This window comes from Cibotium barometz, chromosome 60 (genome assembly GCF_041138505.1).
Source record: "Cibotium barometz isolate CiBa-2024 chromosome 60, ASM4113850v1, whole genome shotgun sequence".
NCBI lineage: Eukaryota > Viridiplantae > Streptophyta > Polypodiopsida > Cyatheales > Cibotiaceae > Cibotium > Cibotium barometz.
In genome coordinates this window covers 7,435,486-7,455,573 of record NC_141105.1, presented here as the reverse complement: position 1 = coordinate 7,455,573, position 20,088 = coordinate 7,435,486, and the positions used below count along the sequence as shown (strand labels likewise).

The following is a 20,088-nucleotide window of genomic DNA, read 5'->3' as shown; positions in this document are numbered from 1 at the left end:
TGCTATCCCTTTCCATTGCTCAGGTGTCCACACTAAGAAGCACGAGCTTGCTGATGTGTACAATAGAGCATTCACCATCAACCAATCTAGCCGCCGATGTGTATGAACACCTCTGCCTCCCCCCTTCCATGATGGCCGAGAAAGGCCATCGGGAGGCCTTTCTAGTCGGAAGGGGGCTCCCGGCCTCTGCCGGTTGCCCCCCTTAGTAGTGAGAAGGTATGGTGACATGCAACAGATTCAGATTATGAAATTTAGAGCTCCTCTCATGACCCCCCGTCCATGACGATCCTTGAATCCTGATCCAATTTAATCTTATCCAGCACCCCGAATCTCTCATCATCACTCTCTCCAAAAGAGGGGCACTCTCTATCTAGATCCTAGTGCATGAAGAATCCATGGCATCGATCCATCATCCAACTTGAGGATACGGACTCAAGCCCTCAGGACGATGGGGCCGCTCTCTCTCTCTCACTCACTTTGAGGTAAGGCATTGAATAACCCTCCAATTAGATTAACACTTTCTGTGCTTGATTGCACAAAAAGGAGAAAGAAGAAGAAGAGAGAGGCCTCATACTCTCATAGTCAAGGCTTAGTGTCAGAAAGGAAGTAAGAAGTCGAGCCAGGAGGTAAAACAAAGGCAGAGAAAACTTAAGACAACGGGATAAAGATGGAAAGAGAGAACTCAGAGAAACAAAACACACACACTCTCTCTCTTTCATGCTTTTATTGTTGGTCAAAGAGTGTTAAGGAGGCTCTGCAAAGGGATATAGAAAGAAAAGAGAGAGTTATACATAGAAAGAAAGGAGGACAAAGAGAGAGAGAGAAAGGGAGGTAGAAAGAGAGAGAACTCTCTCTGTCTCTCTCTTTCATGCTTTTATTGTTGGTCAATTATACAGTGCTACAACTAGCTCAGTGTTAAGGAGGCTCTGCAAAGCTGTTCTGTTCTAACCTCTTTCCTCGGAAGAGACGCATAGAAGAGTGCTTTGTTCGATCACTGTGCGGCTCATTGATCTATGGGGAGAGAGTGGCCTTCAAACCTCGTTGAAGTAGCGTCGTCGTGAAGCTTTCCAAGCACAAAAGCTCAAACTCAGCTTCACTGTAAAGCTCTTTCAAAGGAATTAGGGTTTTTTGCAGTAGACAGGAAGAAAGAGGAGCTTCCAGAGCTTCAAGGTGAAGCTTTCTTTGCTGCAACAGAAGAATTAGCAAGCCAGCAGGCCATCTTCTTCTTCTTCTTAGGCGTTCGAACGAGCTTTCCAACGGCAAAGAAAGACCAGTATCGTTTTTCTCTGCATCTGTGTCTTAGCCCTGTCTAAAACGTCTTCTTCTGTTTTGTTTCGGCGATTTACTGTGTTTGATCGTTTGTGTGTGAGCGTGCGTACGTTTTGTCACAGTGGGGTTGTTGTAAGCACTTTTGGACCTTTCCGCCATAGCCGTAAACCTCTCTCTTTCTCCCTGATTTTGGCATCTTGCTTCCCTGATTCCCATCTACCCCTTTTTTCTCCGGAGCCAACTAAATTTATGAAGCCACATCCATACCTGTCAGAAAAGCCATAGCCATATCCACACACAGTCATTCTCCTCATCATCCCAGAAAACAAAACAGATACCTGCATCATTTCCCTTGTTTGGATTCTACTTCCAAAGCACAAGTGCATAAGTTGAGCAGACACTTCTCTACCTTAGTGTTGCCCCCTCTCCCTTTACCCTCACGTAACCGAGCATGCAGAAGTATCCCTAATTCTAGCCCCTTGTTTCTCACACAACATGCCACCACGGCACCTTCTCCTCTCCCCATCTCGACATCATCATCATCACATCCTTGCTTCATCTTCCAAGCATTCTCTGCGAAAACTCATCGTCATCCCCATCATTGTCACTGCCCTAGCCTTCGTCGCTGCGGCCACACTCATCTTCTTATTTTACTGGTATCGCAAGCTCCTCAAGCAGCGCAGCAACAACAAGACCAGCCCCGAAGATGGTGCTTCCTTCAAGATTCACAGGTTCAAGTATCGGCAACTCAAACGAGCTACCAAGTGCTTCTCACAGGGCCAGAAACTGGGCAAAGGTGGGTTCGGTGTTGTCTACAGAGGTCTTTTAGGGGATGGCAAAGAAGTTGCAGTGAAGAAATTAGGTCTCTCTTCCCTTCAAGGTGAAAGAGAGTTTCAGAACGAACTCTCCATTTGCAGCAGGCTCGATTCTCCTTATGTAGTAAGCCTTCTTGGATATTGCACTCATGGCAAAAGGGTAAGGCTTCTGGTTTATGAATGCATGCAGAATCGGAGCTTGCAGGAAGCTCTGTTTGAGAAAGGTTACCCTGTTCATTTAGATTGGGCGAAGAGGTTCAAGATAATCCTTGACACTGCCAAAGCTCTGGAGTTCCTGCATTTGCAGTGCGATCCTCCCATCATACACGGAGATGTCAAACCGAGCAACATCCTTCTTGACAGCAATTTCTCTGCACGGATTGCTGATTTTGGGCTTGCGAGGTTCAAAACAGAGGACTTTGGAGCAGACAGTGCCAGGATTTCTACTTCCTCTGAAAAGCTCAGGCCGGACACTCCTGACTGCATTGTGCCTGGTACCCCGGAGATGAGCAGGAGCTCAACAACTAGGAACCCTCTTTGGGATTATTCTTACAAGGCTACTGCAGAGTCTCCTTCTGTGAGACGTATGCTTCTGAGAAAGGAGGATTCAGTTGCTATCGACATTTCTCCTACCGAGCCATCCCGTGAACCAGATGATGTGGTTAATGGAGATATGGCGTCTTGCTCTCCAAATTTCAGTCATTTACCAGGGCAGCCTGGGCAAGCTAGACAGTTGTCTGATAAAGCTGAAGCCCCGATGTCTCCAGTATCAGACAGTTGTAGCAGGCAAAAAATAGAAATAAATGTTACCGCAGTTGATGTGCACAAAGATGCCCAGGCCTATGGGGCTGATGACTGTGATGAATGGAGCAAAGCCATTTCACCCGAGGGTTGGACAAAGGAGCTGAGGCCACTGCCTCTCAACAGAGAGCCATCATACAAGCAAGCATCAGGAAATGACTTGAGGCGGAGGCAGGATCCAAGTGAGGAATTGGCCGGAAAAGAGTATGTCATTGATTGGTTAGGCTCTGAACTTCATGTTAGTAGCCAGATGGTCTGCAATTCTAAAGATGATGAGATTGTTCCTGTGGATGACAAGGGTCCTGGGGCTAAGGAGAAGAATAACAGGTCTGTACTGGGTGAACTGAGTACGGAAATTGTAAAAAAAGAGAGGAAGAAGGCTAAGCCTATGCACAGAAAGAGCAGAGAGTGGTGGAAGGATGAGTACTTTGCTGAACTTAACAGCAAGAATAAGACCAATCAGAATGTAAGAAGAAAGAAGACTACAAACAAGAGTGTAGACAATTTTAAGAATTTCTTGAGCGGGGAGCAAGGTAGTTTTAGTGGGGAACTGAGAAAGGTTGACCACAGGTCTACAAAAGAGGGTGGCCGAAGCAGGTCCAAAGAGTGGCTCAGGAACACTCGAAGTGGTGGCTTGATCTTGTGCCGAGGCAGGGAAAGACGATTGAGGGTGCCCTCTATAGCAAGTGATCTGTGGAGTGGGGATCTCAACTGCCAGGTCAGTGGTGATTCGGTCCATCGTCAGTGGAGTGGGGATCTGAGCAAAAGCGGCGAGCTGGTCAGCAGGGATGTGAGTAGTACAACGAGCATGAGAGGCACCGTGTGTTATGTCGCCCCAGAGTATGGAGGAAACGATATACTTTCTGAAAAGAGCGACATCTACAGTTTTGGGGTCCTTATGCTGGTCATCTTGTCAGGAAGGCGACCCATTCAAGTCACAGCATCACCTATGAAAGAGTTTGAGAGAGCAAACCTCATCTCGTGGGCTCGCACTTTATCTCAGTCTGGGAAGCTGCTGGATCTGATAGATGAGGCTCTTCAAGGAGAGTATGACCACAAACAAGCTAACTTGTGCATCACATTGGCACTGCTATGCCTCCAGCGAGTACCTGCGACAAGGCCGGACATCTCTGAGGTTGTAAAGATTCTTTCAGGAGAGATTATGCCGCCAGCACTACCACTAGAGCTTTCCCCTTCTCCCCCTGCAAGAATACCTTACAAGAGGCTTATTCGGCCACCCAAGGAGCATCGTCCACCAACAGTGACCCCTTAGCTCTGTTTGCAGAAGGTACAATTATCTATAATTTGCATACCTCTCCTTATTGTAAAGTATCTTTCCTGTATAAATTCTACTCATACTTTACTCTCACAAATCAAGATCAGCTCAATACAGGCTCCGATACTTCCAATAAATTAGCTCAAATAATTACTGCTTATTATACCTATGCCATACTGTCACTAATTTAATGTAGAATAGAGGGCTAATGTAATGCTTCGAGCTTTTGAATATTAGTAATGTTGCGAAAGCAATAGAATATGCAGGAAAGTAGTGGAACTCTCTTTGTTACCTTTTTAAGATACTTCCAATAAACTAAGTCAAAGAATTACTACTTATATACCTATGCCATTGTCACTAATGTAATTCAGAATAGAGGGCTAATGCAAAGCTTTGAGCTTTTGAGTATTAACAATGTCGTGAGAGGAACACATGGTTTTTTTGATGTCCCTCGTCTTTCATTTCATATTAATGCAATATTGATCCTGGGGTGTGTGTGTGCGCGCGCGAGAGAGAGAGAGAGAGAGAGAGAGAGAGAGAGAGAGAGAGAGAGAGAGAATCCTTTAATGTTATAGCCAAGCAAATGGAGCAAATGTTCTTTTTTTGGTGGTGTGGTGGTGTGGGTGGGGGGGGGGAGAGGACATAGTAAAAATGAGAACTATTAACCTTGGCTGGTGTTTCCTTCCAAAACATATACATCAATCGTTTTTATAACTAGAAATCTTAAAATACAAACAATGGGACTTGAACTTGGCATCTCTCATTTAGGATCTTGATGGTAAGTCACACATGTGCACACTGTCATCCCTTATTTTGAGGGGTCCAAGGTCTTTTGGCCAACATTGTTGTTTTTTGATTGGTCCTTGCAATGTTGAGTTTTTTAAAAGTTTCTATATAATTTCTACTTTGATTTAAAATACCTTATCTCAATTTAAATTACGTGAACTAATATACGGACCTTAGATTTACCCTTTAAACACATACCCTTATCCTCAATGGCTAAAGGCATAATGTTCTCCTTCATCTCTAACCTTCTTTGCCCTTCTCTAGAACTACCCATGGCATGTGAGCCATTTTAAGTAAACAATTTTCCATTTGTAATTCATGGGAATTCTGAAACTGATTTATCGTGACAAACTATTATACAAAATCATTGGCTCAACTTCTCTATATCATGACTAAACACTAAGTAAATGGATCCAATTAACATATGACACTTGATAATACACAAGATGTGTAATAATGAATAATACTCAATTACTTAAAAAAAAAGATGATTACAACAAATGCCTTTTGCTTCCAAGTTCCCACCTCTGCACTCCAAAGAAAGAAGCTTCGATTGCATGAATGCTGATGAGAGGAAGGCTGTATGCATAAAGAATACTAGGGCACACAAACATTACAGGTAGATGAGCGAATGATGAATGAATGGCATTGGGCAAGGCTCCTATGAGTAGCCTATGTGAAGATACTAGGGCACACAAACATTAAAGGTAGATGAGTGATAGGGCACACAAACATTAAAGGTAGATGAGTGAATGATGAACAAACATTAAAGGTAGATGAGTGAATGATGAACCACTAGTCTATATATAGGCTCCTAGGAACAGTCTATGTATAGGCTCCCAGGAGCAGTCTATGCATAAGTTGATCATGATTGGGTCCATAATTAATGAAAATTGAAGTAATCGAGCTTCAAAATTGGAATCTTGGGTAGTTTTTTGCTTTGGGTCATCCTCATTTGCATTGCCTAAATAGTGAAAATTAAAGTAATTGAGCTTCAAAATCGAAATCTTTTTTTTTTTTGGGGTGCTTTGGGACATCTTGATTTGCACTTTAAACTCACATAGTCTCTCTCATTGTGCACAGTTGCATTTTCTACATATCATTAGGCTTATGGTTAAGCTAACATAATGGCTTAATCACCACCTTTAATCCAACTCTAATCTCTGGTTCTTTATCAATATTCTAAGTTCTTTTAAAGCTCAAGCTCATCATTTTCATTGCCTATCTAGTTTTCCTTTGCATTAGACTTAGTTTAAATTACAAGAAAATTCTAAAAGGGATAGACATTGCTCGAGCATTGAAATCAAGGCTCGAGGTAAGACCCCCTTCTCATCATGGAGCATGTAGAAGTTATCTCAAGGTTCAATGGTGATGTGTTCTTTACATGGCAAATAAAAACCATGTATATGCTCTTGCACAAAGGCCTATGGAGTCTCATCGAGGATGAGGACAAAGAGAAAGAATCAACCTCCTCTATAGCAAACCTAAAGAGCTAAAATCAAAAAGCATTGGGCATCATTGCCCAAAATCTTGGTGATGGGGTGATTCACCACCTTGTTGCTAGCATCAAAGATGCCAAAGTGGCTTGGCAGGAGCTCAATAGAGTTTTTGGTAGCGAATCTAAAAGCTCCAAGATCAATCTAATGAGTTCTACAAGCTCAACAAGCACGACAATGACACCATGGTACATTACATCAACAACTTCAAAGGTATAAAACAATAACTCACTTCACTTCAGAAGATTATTGATGAAGATGAGGCAATAGCAATGTTGCTAAAGAGTGTTGATAAAGAACCTTATGAAGCACTTGTAACCACTCTTAAAAATGTGCCAAACACAAAAATTCAAGAAGTGGAGTCGTCATTGCTTGTTGAACATGAATCAAAGGTTAGCATAAACTTCACACCTAAGGGAAAGTGCACTCTACACAAAGGGCGGGAGGTTTTAAGGTCAAAATCTTCATCTCCTAGACTTCCAAGATGCTACCAGTGTGGGAAACTTGGTCACACTCAAGAAGAATGTCGTAACAAACATAAGCCAAAACTTACTTTTGTAACAATTGTGGTAAAATTGGACATCTAGAGGAGAAGTGTTACAATAAAAAAAATAAAGCTAACTTCATCGACATTAAAGAGCCTTCTCCATACAAACTATGCTTCACCCCTACTCTCTACAAAAAGTTCTAAATCAATTGTAAGGCGAAGTAGCTTTGTAAACCAGCCTCCAAGACCGATGATATACTCATGCTGAAAATAAATCTAACCAAAGTTGGTATCCTTCGTGCCAAAGTTGCACTCATGCGCCAAAGATGCACATTTGTATCTCAAATCATAAGCACATAAGAGAGTAGAAGCATGTAAAACACCAAAATAAACCCTCCTAGCATCAAGGGGGGTGTTGATGAAATGAAGCTTTGATACCACTAAAATGAAGCTTTGATACCAATGCAATGAAGGGAATCTAGGACTGCACTCATTAGTATGGAGTACACATATGTGCTATGCTTCTCATAGAGAGTAGCCACCTAAACATGTCCTGCTCATCACAGAGAGTAGCTACCTAAACATGGAAATACTGCTATGAATCATCCATAGAAGCATGAGCTCTAAGAAAGGATATAATAGTCAAAGGTACAATAGTCCTAGGGCTGGTGCCTTTTATTGTCCCAAGGCCCACATGCCCTAACACTACATGTGTAAATGCACCTAAGCCCTATGTGCCTAGGCCCATCCCCCATGTGCATATGCATCCTAAAATCCCCTTTGTTACACTGCACTCATTAGCATCGAGTACACACATGTGCTACTCATCATATAGAGTAGCCACCTAAACATTGAAAGATTGCCATGAATCAGCCATAGAAGCGTGAGCTCCTCGAAAGGACATAATAGTTATAAAATGGTCAAAGGTACAATAGTCCTAGGGCTAGTGCCTTTTATAGTCCTAAGGCCCACATGCCCAACACCGCATGTGTAAATGCCCCTAAGCCCCATGTGCCATCCCCCATGTGCATGTGCATCCTAAAATCCCCTTTGTTACAGTTGAGAAAGAGTGTGATGCTAGAGCTCTAGAGTGAGCCACATCTATCAACCAAAATCATCCCATATGCTCAAAGCAAGTACTCACCTCATATAAAAAGAGTTCTTTTTTAAATAAATAAAAAAACTCAAGTTTTCTACTTGTTGTGCTCAAGTGTACCATACTTGTACTCACACTTGGCTTGAGCTCATTATCACTACACACACACACACACACACACACACACACACACACACACACACACACACACACACACACACACACACACACACACACACACACACACACACACACACACACTCACCATGAGGCTTCTACACATTCATCCACCATAGCTCACTCTCACTCCATAGCCATTGAGAGATCGGTCCTTGAATCTGATTAAGCTCTCGCATGTACCGCATCATCGATTTGGTACAAGCTCCATGATGTAAATTTGTCTTGGATTTGTAACTATCTCATTCCAAATTAAGTCATAAAAAAATACTCAATGTATACGTGCCAAAATCATGTTGGTTCATGGATATAATCCAAACTTGCTCACATATGTGAGTATAAAATAACCATTTTCATAAACCATGACCAATAAAAGTGAGTTTTTTTTTCAAATATGATTAAAATTGGGATGAGATTAAAAATTTAACGTGAACTTGATAAGTTTAAGCACAATTATATAAGGTGTTTGACGTTCTTTGGTCACGTGATACAAGGGATGTTGATAAACTAACAAGCTCACAAACGTAATATAAGGGATGTTGATAAACTAAAAAGCTCACAAACATAATACAAGGGATGTTGATAAACTAACAAGCTCACAAACATGAGTGATTTTTCTCATAGACACGGGCTTGGTCTTAGCCTCTTTGACAAATTTGCGCCAGTGGTCACACGTGATTGTACCTTGACATGAAGACACAATTTTAAAATGGTAAATTATGACCTTGTTTGTTTTTTGGATTTAACTTTTTAAAACAAGTCTCGAGTTGCGATATCAGCAAACCGAAATCAAAGTGCAAAAACAAAGAAGAAAACTCACAACAAAGCACTGGGTCCAATCTACCCTCCAAATGGTGGCTCCCCTCCCCATATGGTATCATTTTATTCCAAAAATAGATCCATGCAATTAATAATACCTTGTTCCATCCAAATTTAGGTCTCCCCTCCTCATATGGAGTGTTTGTATATTTTTATTCCAAAAATAGACCCTTGGAACCAATAATAGCTTGCTTCATCCAAATTTAGCTCTCCCCTCCTCATATGGAGTATTTGTATCTTTTTATTCCAAAAATAGTTCCATGGATCCAATAACAACTTGCTCCATCTAAATATGTAGGTCTCTTTTACAAAAATAAAATTTAGTGTCTTATGCACTACCTTTATAGTAATTAAAATAATCTCTTTCATATCTATGATATGCTAACCATGGAATATAAATTATCATTACAAATACAACGTGTGATCAAGCTAAGATATGAATTTAATTAAATACAAAAATTAGCATATTACCATAGATACTCCATGCGGCACCATGATTGCAATGCTCAAACCACCATCCATGTGACATCTCAATTGGTACCCTCTCATTGCTCAACACCTACTATTACTCACAAGCGTCAATCACATTGGTTAGAACAATTAATTGGATTCCTCAACAATCTATCTTGACATGAGTACACTCATAGGCATAAATAGTTAACATCAATAATACACTGTCTAAGTATTTAAGATAATAAATCTCATGTAATATAAGTAACACCAGAATGACCCCAAATGTATATACCAATAACACTAGCCTGTCAATAATAATGTGGTATCACCCATGATAGCAACTACCAGCATGATACAACGGGTATCTCAGGCATGCTTGATGGTCAACCATAATGCATAATATCTAACATCCCTCTTTCTTGGGTTAGTAACTGACCTTAGTTGTGTGTTTACTTAAATGAGATGGTGAGGTTCAAGCAAGTGTGGAAAAACCACTCAAGCATACACCGAGTATTGTTTTTAGAGTGAATGTATGAATGGAGAATTATTGAATAGTACTAACTCTAAATTGGTCTTAGTGAAATGAAGTGATGAGAACTATGGTCAAGTGTCTAGTTGGTCCATATAAATAGTACTAACTCTAAATTTATCTTAGTGAAATGAAGTAATGGTCAAGTGTCGAGTTGGTCCATATGAATATCATGAATGTTTATTGTCAAATTCCTTAACGTATATATAGTGCCATACTGTATGACATCAAGGAAAAGATAACAATAAAGATCAATATTCTAAAAGGCTCTTTCAATCTGAAAGGACAATAATACTCATTGGTGGTGTGGCTAGTCGTGTGAGACACATGCACCATTGTCCAATCACACTCTTCAAAGTTTGGGTGTCTCAGGTCTTGATAGCAAATGATGTTCCAACATGTATTTTCTTCCCGTTTAGTTTAGAAGATACACACTAGATATTAGACTACCATGACTGTTTAAGTTTGTGTTTTCCTCAATTCTCTAAGCTAGGATTTTTAACACTTGGGAAATAATGATATTTGAGTTCACATATATTTTATCTAGGCTAAAATTCATTTAATATGGTCATTATAAGTTTATACTTGACAACGATATTCATGTATAGTAAGTAACTCATGAAGTTTCTAAAGTGTTTCTACCTATTTTTTATAGTCTCAATGGTCTCTCCCTCTTGCTTGATAAAAGTGGCACCCATGGCACTAACATCGATGCTAAGGATTTCCCCTCCTAGTTTTCATGTCTCATTTGACAGTTTGCCTCTTGCTTGGCAAGATTATCATAGTGTGGTTGATATTTTTAATGTCTCCTATGTAATTAAAATTTATTCTAGAGAATGCAGTCTTAAGTTTATAATGTAATGCGATTGTCTAATAGTCATGAATGTCAAGGCAATTGTAATGTAATGCAGTCTTAACTTTATAATGTAATGCGACTGTCTAATAGTCAAGAATTTCTAATGCGATTGTCTAATGTGAATGTCCAATGCAATTTTCTAATAGTTAAAAATGCCTAATGCAATTGTCTAATAGTCAAGAATGTCTAATGCGATTGTCTAATAGTTAAAAATGCCTAATGCGATTGTCTAATAGTTAAGAATGTCTAATGCGATTGTCTAATAGTCAAGAATGCCTAATGCGATTGTCTAATAGTCAAGAATTTCTAACCCTTTGCATAAAATAGTCATGTAATACGATTGTCTCTAATAGTTAAGAATGTCTAACTCTTTGCAGAAAATACTCATGTCATGCAATTGTCTAATAGTCATGTAATGCGATTATCTCTAATAGTCAAGAATGTCTAACTCTTTGCAGAAAATAGTCATGCCATGCAATTATAGTCAACAATGTCTAACTCTTTACAGAAAATAGTCATGTAATGCGATTGTCTAATAGTCAACAATGTCTACCTGTTTACAGAAAATAGTCATGTATATACCATTATCAAATGACTACCTTTATATCAATATAACTTTTCATTTATTATTAAATTTTTTAACATTAATTCCCTACATTTGTTATTAAAATTTAGAAGCTTTTGAAGAATTAGAAGATTAGTGTTAAGATTGGGAGGAAGATTTCAAAAGATTTTTGATACTTCCTTGACAGGAATTGTCCACATTAAACATAATCATGATTTAACTAACCTCTTTGCATCCTAATAAGAGAGAGGGAGGGAGAGATGGAGACTTCCTTGAAAATCAAAGCCGTACACACATGCAATACCATCACTCCCTACCTCTTCCTTGTGCTCTTTGGCACCACATTTCTCAACAGCCCTACCACCCATACCAAATGCTTCTTGTGCATAATCCAATGCCCTAATGTTGTTACCAGGGAAACTCGACACCATAACCTATTCTCTCGATGCCACCAAAGCAACCACTAGCCCTAATATCCATACTAAAATCTTCTCAATATGTGCATAATCTGGTGTCTAGTTATCAAAACCCTATATTGAGAGAGGTCACACCACCACCAATGCTATACCCACCTTTGATGTTACCACCCCAACCCCAATCAGTTCCTTCTGGAGCCGCACCAGTAGTACAACAATACTTGGTGACATTTACAAAGCAGACTCTAAGAGGCGATGAGTCATATGAGCAATATGATATATATGGATATCCAAAGCAACCCCTAGTCATTGACTATACCTCTCTGTTAGAGGGCATCATTGCAACAAGAAAGGGGCCTCAAAAATATAGCATGGAGTCATCTCTTCAATATTTCCATTGTAAGGGCCCACACTATGTTGCGGATGTCCTCATAGAATTATCATATCTAGTTTCCCAAGTGGGGCTGGGGCATAAGCCACTTCGATAACCAAAACTTGTTAAGTATACAAGGAAGACTTATTCATACAGACCCTGTTAATGCTCTCACAAGGCTTGGACCAAGTTGAGCATAGCTACCAAAGAAACATCCAAGCAACAAAGAAGTAGAAAGCTCAAACTTCAACCTTGAAGCTAGTAGCCCAAGAGCCAAAGAATGTCCAAGCCCCAAAGGTAGCATCAGCCACTAAAAAGGCTAATGAACCAGACCTAGAAATCTGGAAGAAGAAGACCTTAAAAATCTCACGAAATGTAACACATGATCAGTTTTCAAGGGCAACGATAACATGACCATTGATGAAGATAGCTCTAAAGCTACCTACCTTGTGAGACAATGAGTGATCTCTTGCCCAAGGAGAAGAAACCCATTGACTACAAAAACCTTCGAAAGAAGGAGTACCCCAAAGAGCGAATGATGCAAGTCCAAGAGCTTGTGAGGAAGGTGTAAACTAAACTAGAGCCAATACTTGAGAAAGTGGTTGAGTACAAACCACTAACCCTACCTGAGCTAATCCTTGACCCATTCCATAGCTAATCTGAGAACCAATGAGGGAATCTCAGTGCTTGCTAAAGTCCTTGACCAAAATTGTAACCATCTTAAAGAGGCCGCCAAAGAACTAGTCTCGGCGGATTCTCTACCTCTAGAACTAATCTAACCAAATTTTGCATTACTAGAAGTAGTGAGGAGGACTCAGTGGGGGAGGTGAAAGTTGGCCTTCCATGGATCACCATAATATTTTCTCTGATGTGATAGGCGATGACTTCATTTCAACCCTATCAGAGGCACCGTGCCTCCTAGAGAAGGATCGGTGCAAATACCCTACACACAACTAGGCCCAACCCCACCTTCGAGTGAGTACAAAGTAAGTGAGCATGAATATCAGACAAGGGATATGGTAGGCCTCACATCCTTCTTATCCTTAGAAGTCTGAGTTTTGGTGGATAAGTTCGCATTTACAAGGAAATTCTCAACTTTAGAGAGACTTATCTGACTAGATGAAAAGGAATTTAAGCCCAAACATTGTTGAACCTAAACTTGAATAGGAGGAGGACAATCCATACCATAATGAGCACTCTCCTTCTATATCCAAGGCAAAAGGATAGCTAAAAGTTCCCATGAACAAGCTGGGGCACTACTTTGAAAGCAATAAACTGAACACCATGTTACCTATTGTTTATAAGAACGACAATCTCCTCAATCTTGGACGGTGGTGTTGGTGTCACTAAAATCACCAAGGATTTCTAGAAGGCCTAGGGAAGCCCATGACTTGTAGGCGCACAAGCCTTGTGGTCAAGCTTGCCGATGTGGGAACACAGCTAAACCCATGGAAGGCTAACTTCAGGCTATGAAACGACCTCAATACCTTGTACCATCTCAAAAGTTAACGCTTCATTGGATCCCAATTAAATGCCTAGAAGCACAAGGATTCTATAAAGGGAACCCCCACCTCTACCCCATTCATACACTAACTTGTAATATCCAGAATTGGAAAGACACAACTCAAACGGGCATACCATATCAGATCCGGTTGCGGTGGCATGGGGAGTGAGGTCACATAGTAGGCCAAAAACCATCTAGGCTTTCATTGTGAGATGGGCAAGCCACTCTCCAACTTCGCTCAGTGAGGTCACACGGTAAGCCAAAACCTTAAAACCTTGTTGTATATATATAAACATAGCACTTCCTACTAATTGTACATACACATATACCCGGGAATGATAAAAAAATCTTGAAACCCAAAACAAAACTAAAAACCGATCAAAAATTAAAAACACTTACATGCTCCTATGAGCACATAGCATACACACACATCCAAACTTACTCGCATGTGCACCCACACACACATATACACATGCACACTCAACTCTCCTCCTATAAACTACCCTTCCTTATTTTCCCCCCCTTTAAAATTCTCTCCCTAAAGTTTTGAAACACCCCCTTACCTAGAAGAAAATTTCCACACTAAGTACAAAATTGAGAAAAATAAAATAAAATCTTAACTCACATTTGCCACATTATCATGCTGGCTCACATTGCCACATCATTATATGAGGAAACAAAAGTTGTCTCATGTTACCAATCATCACATTGGCTCACATTGCCACATCATCACCAAGAAAAAAACTTGGCTCACATCATAAAATCATCACTTAAAAAAACACTTGGCTCACATCACCATGTTCTCACGTTGTGGCTCATGTCATCATGTAGGCTCACGTTGACACATCATCACCTAGAAAAAAATAAAATAAAATGGCTCACGTTGCCACACATCATGTAGGCTCACACCACCATGTCATCACGTAGGCTCACATCGCCATGTCATCATGTAGGCTCACTTTGCCATGTTAGCACCATTAAAAAAAAAGTTGGCTTACATCATCACTTTGAGCCATGTTGCCACGCCATTAAATAGGCTCACATTGCATCATCACCTTAAAAAACTTTGGCTCATATTGCCACAACATTATGTTGGCTCATGTTGCCATCACATCATCATGTAAACTCCCATTGCCATGTCATCACCTTAAAAAAATTTTCAAAAAGAAAAACTCTTTAAAACACATTTGTATTATTATAATAATCATAATAATATGAGAAAGAGAGAAAGCGAAAAGAAGAGAAGAAAAGAGAAAGGGAGAGTGTTAATCCCATTTTGGATTAACAAACATGATCCTCCAATTGAGGACATCAATAAGTGTTATGAAACGGCACTATAAAAGTTGTACATTATGAGATATTGGCCAACCAAGGCCTAGTTAAGTAAGTTTTGGGTGCCCAAGTGTGAATAAGGGCAAAATGTATATAAAGCATTTTCTCATAATGAAAAGACACAATCCCCTTTTGTGCTATAGAGAGCTCTTCCTTGTGTCTTGAGAGAGATTAAGAGAGAGAGAGAGAGAGAGAGAGAGAGAGAGAGAGAGCATTCTAGCATTGTTTCTCTTCTATGCTTGTATGATTCATGCTTGTGTGGGAGAGTGTGAGAGAGTGATTGCCTTATGCGACGGTGCGAGCGACTCTACGGTGACAGCGTGGAGGTGGAGCTTAACAACAAGTGAGCTTGGAGGCCTCAAGGGACTCAAGTTCGAAGCATTGGTAAGTTCCCTAATAGTTGTGAGATATCTATTGCTCATCCTTTAGGTGAATGCATTGAGTTCCCTCTTGGAGGTGTGGTAGCCCATAACATTTTTGGTGCCGTTGCCGGGGAAACACCTTTGTTTCTCCCTTCCTCTTGGAGTTTCAGCTCCCATTGTATAAGATTCATGATTGCCCTTGGTAGTGCATTGTGTAGAAAATGAATGGATAACATTTTTTGTGGAAGTAAGAAATCATGTGAAATTGGTTGTGGTTGTTGTGTATGTGTGTGGTGGAGTGGTCTTAGAATAGAGCTTCACTGTTTTTTCTAGTTAATTTTGATATTTGCATCATTGGAAGCATCAACGTGAATGAACAGGTTGGTGTCCTATTTTCTTTTTTTCCAAAAATTCACAAAAATAAAAAAAAATAAGGAGCCATTGACTGTGCCTTGAACTTTTATTCCACTCCTTAGACGTGGCACAATCATTTTGGGAACCGTTGGATAAGTATTTTGCATCCAAAATCATGCAAGAAATTTCCACATGAAACTGCAGAAAAACGTTCACGCCGTGAACCATTTTCTACGACTTCACGCCGCAAATCGCTCCCGACGTCAAAGCTGCAAATCACGAATTTGCCTTGCTAAAAATAGGTAACCTTATCCTGACACCTGTGACGCCACGAGGTCTGAAAAGATTAAGAATCGTGAGAGTTCAGAAATCCGTTCACGCCGTGAACTTTTCCAGAACTCTTCATGGTGTGAACCAATTTGTTGACGACGTGAGCCATTTAGAAGACCTTCACTGTGTGAACCCTTTTTTTTCACGACGTGAACTTTTCTTGCAAACTCACGGTTTAGTCCAATCCAATACACGATTAGGCTAAGGCTACAAAGGTCGGTAAAGAAGGGAAGCCTACAACAAGGATGAGGTGTTCTTACCCTAAGAGCAAAAAATTTTGAATATGTGAAAGTGCAGAAAAACATTCACGACGTGAACTGTTTTCTGACACTTCACGCCGTGAACAATTCTTTGTAATCTAACGGCCTCAAAAACAAATCGACACAATCGGATTAAGATTAAATTGGGTCATCAAAATAGCTTATCAAATCATACATACATGCACTTAAGATCTAAAAAGCTCATCGGAGGAGACGATCTTACACCTAATGATAGTGCATTGAATCACCCAAGATCTTCCTATCAAAAAAGTGTGGGTTCAGGTCATTTAGCAACCACTCACCTGAGTGTCTTAAGGAACCTGACCACCGTTTTGAAACTAGTAGTGAAGAATCCATGGAAGAAGAGCTGAGGTACTCTAGGTTTGGGGAAGAGGAGAAACCACCCTCCCCAACTAGGTCCAGTGGTATCATTGATATCGCCCAGGGAATTTCTGGTCTCTAAACCAGTCATGACGAAGAAGCGTAATTTGCGGGCATGGGTCCGTCAACCAGCTCGACTTGGTCCAAGACAAGAAGTGCCCATCCAAACGTCAAATTCAAGGCTGTCGAACACTGGCATCCCCCGAATGAGATGGGACATGGAAAGTGTGGCCAGGATGAGTCAAGTATTCTTCCCCACCTCAGAGGAAGTAGAGTTAGATCTGAGAAGGAGCGAGATGGAATGACATCTACAAGAGTTGAGCTTAAGGAAACAAGATCGTGATACTCAAAGGGCGAGAGCTGACCAAAAAGAATGGGAAGTTTAAACCTACTCCAATCACATGGTAAGGAGCCGGAATTGGTCATGGGAAGAGTGAGGGAGAAATTCCAAAATTAGATCCCATAAATGAGGAGCCCAGAGCTGAGGAAGGGTTTGCAACCATAGAAGAAGAGGATAACCTAGCAAGAGTGGCGGGCGAAGTGGAGGACCGTCTGTACACCAAAAAAGATATTGAGTAGATGATCAATCATCCTACGTTCCTACAAGACATGGAACTTTTAATTTTGCAAAGGCGTACAGAGGTAACTAATGATGAGCCACTCCAAGGTATAGTGGCAGGACCATCCCATGGACCGGAGATACCTAGAAGAGCTAATATAGGAAGATGATGAGGTCTAGGAAGGGGGAGAGTAATCCCTCAAAGACCAAGGATGGATCCAACCATTGACCTCAATGCAGCCACAAGGACAGATCTGCTAAATATGTCGCAACAGAGATGGGCCGAGGAATGGTCAGAGAACTAGGCACTGCTCTAGAATCCCAACCCTCCCGGATGAAGCCACATATCATTTCCAAACTCGTCCAAAACTTCTCTGGGGAGGACGGAGATCCTATCCAACATGTAGAGATTTTTGAATCCACATGTGAAACCTGCGGGCCTGTCAGTGATGTGACAATGATTCATGCCTTCTCACTGACCTTGGAAGGGAAAGTGCATCAGTAGTTCCGAACCCTCAAGCCCGAGGATAAGGTTAACTTCACACGACTCAAGAATGTGTTTGTGCCCAGCTTGGCCAGAAGTGGTGATAGATGGAGCCCTGTGGCACAGTTGCATAATATCAAACAAAAAGAAGTGGAGTTGATGAGTGACTATGTGTCTCAACTTAAGCACTTAAATTCAAGGTGCAAACTACGGGAGAGGTTAACTGATGATCAGTTATTGCCTTGCTTCCAGAGAGGGGTTAGAGAGACCACAAGATGCATGATTAACTGGTACTAGTCCAACTAGATACTCTTGATGCATGTTGCAATTGGCAATTGAATATGAAGATAATATGTTGGAATTTCTGCAACAACCGAAAGATGTCAGAACATCTTCAGCAACTACGACTTCTCGTGTCTCGAGTCAACAAGAAATTAGAACTCGGAGCAAGCAAGCCGGAAACATGACTGTGGACGAGCTTAGTAATGTTATACTAGAGAAATTGAAGGTAAAGGAGGGAAGAGAAACATCTGGGCATGGGCATAATCATGTTTACCCCCGTAGGGAATCGGTGTGGTGCTCTATGTGCAGATTGAATCACACTACCACCGAATGTCCACAATTAAGAGCAAGGCCATTACTCTATTGTGCATACTGTGTAAAATTAGGGAATCATAACACTTCAATGTGTAGATATCCAAGATTCCAAAATGTTGCATAGCTACCAGCACTTAGAGCTCTATTGGCTTTACCATCATCTCCTAGACAGATCACTGCTACTGCAGGACAACCCAACTCTTCCTACTTACCTAGGGGGATGTTCCGGGTACAAGACGCTTCACCTCTGCCACCACCAGTTCTACCACCACCACAACCACTGCAGGCTAAAATCAACCAAGTATTGATTGAAGAGCCGTCAGAAGATGTTGATGTGGTACGTGAAGTAGAACTTAGCGGAGAGTACTATGAGGAAACTACGGAGGTCACGCCTAAATTCTACGTCCTACAGAATAACACGCTAGTACCTGTGTTTCAAACCACGGTACAGTGTAAGCGCAAAGACATGAACTCGAACATGAGGAGAGGACCACTACAGTGTTTCTGCTGAGGAGGGCCGCATTGAATCGTTGAATGCCCAAATAAGAATATGGCTCATACGCACCAACCCCAACAAGTGAATGCTGCTCCCAAATGACATGCCAGTACTCACTTGTACTAAATGTGGTATTGATCATTTGATCAAGGATTGTCCATATCGCACAAGTGGTTTGACTTCTATTGCCAATCAGGCCACCATCCGAACCATTTGATCAAGGATTGTCCATATCGTGCAAGTGGTTTGACTTCTACTGCCAATCAAGCCACCATCCGCCGAACCATTTGATCAAGGATTGTCCATATCACGCAAGTGGTTTGACTTCTACTGCCAATCAGGCCACCATCCGAACCATTAGTGTGAAACCTAGAAATATCACACCACTCAATGTCTTGACACGAGCCCAAGCTCAATTAGGAGATAAGGGAAAGATCCGAGTAGATGGGACTATTTCCAGAATTGGCCGCAGGACAAGAATGAAAAAAGTGGGTAAGGGTGACACAAGGGTCACAATCTAAGATGGATCCAAAGAAGATACGATTAACACCGGATCCACCCAATCGAGAGAAGAGGGGGATCAAAGAATCAACCACCAAGGGTCGGACCTAGAGGAGCAAAGGGAGAAACCAATAACTTCTAAAGGAGTCGATAAGTACCCCAATGCCGATGAGGAAATAAGAAAGCTTGAAGATGCTAGGGCCTTAGTCGAAGAATGCCAACGGTTTCATCATCATGAAGCCAACAAGCTAAGGGCTAACCGGGTGAGGGATACAATGTATCCACAAAATGAGCCAACAAGGGAAAGGGAATTGGATGTACCTACTCCAATTCCAAAAGAAACAGAAGAGGGATCCCAAGAAAACACAATGTCCAAAATGTTTGAGGAAAATGCGCTAGGCGAGTCCATACATTCCTTCCCTATGGATGAATTTGAGTCACAAACCTGGGGAGAACCCTCAATCTCCAAAGAACCCAGAGACATAGGAAGTCTCACGACTGTATTGTCCACGCCTGTACAAATGCCATTAGGGCAACTGTTATGTGATTCACCAACCCTATGGACAAACATAAAAGAACGGGTAGAAGGCGGCTGATACTATAGAGGAGATTCTACCACCTCTGGGCAGAAAGAACCTTAAGACACACAAGGAAAACCCGAGTCATTAAGATACTGGTTAATTAACTGGGGCGTTATTACAAAAGAGAAGACAT

At 41.1% G+C, this 20,088-nt stretch overlaps 1 protein-coding gene across 1 annotated transcript; it reads left to right on the top strand.

Annotated features, from left to right (window-relative positions):
* The first annotated feature begins 330 nt into the window (after window positions 1–330).
* Window positions 331–4,504, top strand: LOC147604927 (putative receptor-like protein kinase At1g80870). The gene has a single exon (XM_086793722.1). The coding sequence runs from the start codon at window positions 1,765–1,767 to the stop codon at window positions 4,156–4,158; it is 2,394 nt and encodes a 797-aa protein (XP_086649848.1). The 5' UTR covers window positions 331–1,764; the 3' UTR covers window positions 4,159–4,504.
* Window positions 4,505–20,088: the final 15,584 nt, after the last annotated feature.